Consider the following 3,242-nt stretch of genomic DNA (forward strand, 5'->3'; position numbering starts at 1 on the left):
ATCCTCCTTGTTTCCTGGAGAAACTCCACTTCTTGTTTCCATCTGTTGCCAGATGCGCCCTTGCCGCTCCGCCGCTGCGTGAATCTTCCGTTACCGAGCCTCAGTATGGCGGGAACAGTGGCGGCGTGGCTGCCGTTCGCCCGTGCGGCGGCCATCGGCTGGATGCCGGTGGCCAGCACGCCCATGCCGGTGCCCCCGAAGGAGGAGCCCCGCGGCCAGGCCGGGCTCATCGTGCTCAACGTGAGCGGTGCCAAGTTCCAGACGTGGCGGAGACACCCTGGAGCGCTACCCGGACACCCTGCTGGGCAGCACGGAGCGAGACTTCTTCTTCCACGAGGAGACCAACGAGTACTTCTTCGACCGCGACCCGGACATCTTCCGCCACATCCTCAACTTCTACCGCACCGGGAAGCTGCACTACCCGCGGCAGGAGTGCATCGCCGCGTACGACGAGGAGCTGGCGTTCTTCGGCATCATCCCGGAGATCATTGGGGACTGCTGCTACGAGGAGTACAAGGACCGGCGGCGGGAGAACCAGGAGCGCATCCAGGACGATGAGGAGATGGAGCAAGGCAAAGACCAGGTGGTGGCGCACCTCAACTTCCGGGAGACGATGTGGCGCGCCTTCGAGAACCCGCACACCTCCACCATGGCGCTGGTCTTCTACTACGTGACCGGCTTCTTCATCGCAGTGTCGGTGATGGCCAACGTGGCGGAGACGGTGCCGTGCGGCGGCGCGCACAGCCGCGTCAAGGAGGTGTCGTGCGGCGAACGGTACGCACTGGCCTTCTTCTGTCTGGACACCGCGTGCGTCATGATCTTCACGGTGGAGTACCTGCTGCGCCTGCTCGTCGCGCCGAGCCCCTACAAGTTCGTGAAGAGCGTCATGAGCGTCATCGACGTGGTGGCCATCATGCCCTACTACATCGGCCTCGTGATGACGGACAACGAGGACGTGAGCGGCGCCTTCGTCACGCTGCGCGTCTTCAGGGTGTTTCGGATTTTCAAGTTCTCGCGACACTCCGCGGGACTTCGCATCCTGGGCTACACGCTGAAGAGCTGCGCATCGGAACTCGGCTTCCTGCTCTTCTCGCTCACCATGGCCATCATCATCTTCGCCACCGTCATGTTCTACGCAGAGAAGGGATCCAGCGCGAGCAAGTTCACCAGCATCCCAGCGAGCTTCTGGTACACCATCGTCACCATGACAACGCTCGGGTAGGTGATGCTGGGGGGGTTGATGATGATGATGATGATGTAAATGGTAAAGTTTAGTCTTTTGTAGGTCACATGTCTGAGTTTGAGGAAGAGAAGGTCTGTGGTCAGTCAGCTGGGCGGATGTTGGTTCTGATCTAAGTCTCAGAACTCCCTTTGGATCTCTGTGATTTAGTTGCAGCAGCTGGTTTCTGTTTGTGAACTGAATGTTGGAGAACATGTGTTTCCTTTTACCAATCAGATGAGTGTAAACTTCGAGTGTCACTAACTGCTGCTGCACGTTTCACATCATTACACATGAAATATCTTTATGTATTTGTGTTATTGTTTGTGTGTCCGCGGTGCAGAAACACAAGTTACTGCTGGGGGTGTTCTTCCCCCACTGACCTGCAGCTCTGTGATGGAAACCAGAGGCCTGTACTTATACACACACTATGTACTTATACACTCACTGTGTACTTTATACACTGTGTTTACATACTGACGGAGTGACGCAGGATGTTTCAGCTGCTTCACTGAAACTTTCACTTTGAGGCTGTAAAGTTTCTTCTTCACGCATTATTTCATTAACAAGAAGATATTTAATATTTATATTACAAAGTGTTTCCATTGGGACGATATTTCATATTTATTTCTTGTGTTTCACACAATCACATTGTTCATCTCTTCTGCGTGTGTGTGTGACCAACACGCCTTGTGACTATTTAATCACATGACGTACAGCAGCAGCATGTTTGTCCTCATGTTGAGTTGAACAACTATACATAGAATAATAATAATAATAATATTAATATAATATTAATATGATATTAATACAAAATGTATGAATTTTACAATACATATCTTTAAAGGACGTATGAAATGATAAACATGATTCTACTGATGCTAGTGAATGCTACTGTAAAATGATGTGTTATTTATGACACAATGATCGCAGTATTTAATAAATCATGATTTAGTATCCTGTGGGCCCACCACTCATGGGAAAAACCGCTGGGGTCGGGTGCGCTGTCACATGGGTGGCAGTGATGGTCAGGGACCTCGACGGACCAGACCCGGGCAGCAGAGGCTGTTGCCCAAGGTGTGAGGCGTCGGGCCGGGGTGGGGATACTCACTAGCCCCCGGCTGAGCGCCGCTACGTTGGAGTTTATCCCGGTGGACGAGAGGGTCGCCTCCCTACGCCTTCGGGTTATGGGGGGGAAAACTCTGACTGTTGTTTGTGCCTATGCCCCAAACCGCAGTTCTGAGTATTCGGCCTTCTTGGAGACCCTGAATGGAGCCCTGCAGGGGGCTCCAGTAGGGGACTCCGTAGTCTTGCTGGGAGACTTCAATGCACACGTGGGAAACGATGGAGACACCTGGAGAGGCGTGATTGGGAGGAAGGGCCTCCCTGATCTAAACCCGAACGGTCATTTGTTGTTGGACTTCTGTGCTAGTCATGGAATGGCCATAACAAACACCATGTTCGAACATAAGGATGCTCATAAGTGCACGTGGTACCAGACCACCCTAGGCCAAAGGTCAATGATCGATTTCGTAATCGTATCATCTGACCTGAGGCCGCATGTTTTGGACACTCGGGTGAAGAGAGGGGCGGAGCTGTCGACTGATCACCATCTGGTGGTGAGTTGGATCAAGGGGTGGGGGAAGACTCTGGACAGACCTGGTAAACCCAAACGGGTAGTGCGGGTGAACTGGGAACGTCTGGAGGAAGCCCCTGTCCTGTGGATCTTTAACTCACACCTCCGGCGGAGCTTTTCAGCCATCCCTGTGGAGGTTGGGGGCATTGAACCTGAGTGGGCGATGTTCAAAACCTCTATTGCTGAAGCTGCGGTGATGAGCTGTGGTCTCAAGGTCTTAGGTGCCTCAAGGGGCGGTAACCCTCGAACACCGTGGTGGACCCCGGTGGTCAGGGAAGCCGTCCAACTGAAGAAGGAGTCCTTCCGGGTTATGTTATCCGGGAGGACTCCGGAAACAGTTGCAGGGTATCGAAGGACTAGAAGGGCGGCAGCTTCTGCCGTGTCAGA

The 3,242-nt window shown here is 53.3% G+C and overlaps 1 protein-coding gene across 1 annotated transcript in view; it reads left to right on the forward strand.

The window, feature by feature from the left end:
* LOC115004550 (potassium voltage-gated channel subfamily D member 2-like) overlaps positions 1 to 1,748 on the forward strand; it is a 1,901-nt gene extending 153 nt beyond the window's left edge. Inside the window, 3 exon segments of the mRNA XM_029426199.1 lie at positions 53 to 270; positions 272 to 1,218; positions 1,276 to 1,748. Of these exon segments, the coding sequence (XP_029282059.1) occupies positions 106 to 270; positions 272 to 1,218; positions 1,276 to 1,285 (1,122 nt within the window). The 5' untranslated portion in view covers positions 53 to 105 and the 3' untranslated portion in view covers positions 1,286 to 1,748.
* The last annotated feature ends 1,494 nt before the right edge of the window (positions 1,749 to 3,242 follow it).

This window comes from Cottoperca gobio, unplaced genomic scaffold, assembly GCF_900634415.1.
Source record: "Cottoperca gobio unplaced genomic scaffold, fCotGob3.1 fCotGob3_128arrow_ctg1, whole genome shotgun sequence".
NCBI classification, from domain to species: domain Eukaryota; kingdom Metazoa; phylum Chordata; class Actinopteri; order Perciformes; family Bovichtidae; genus Cottoperca; species Cottoperca gobio.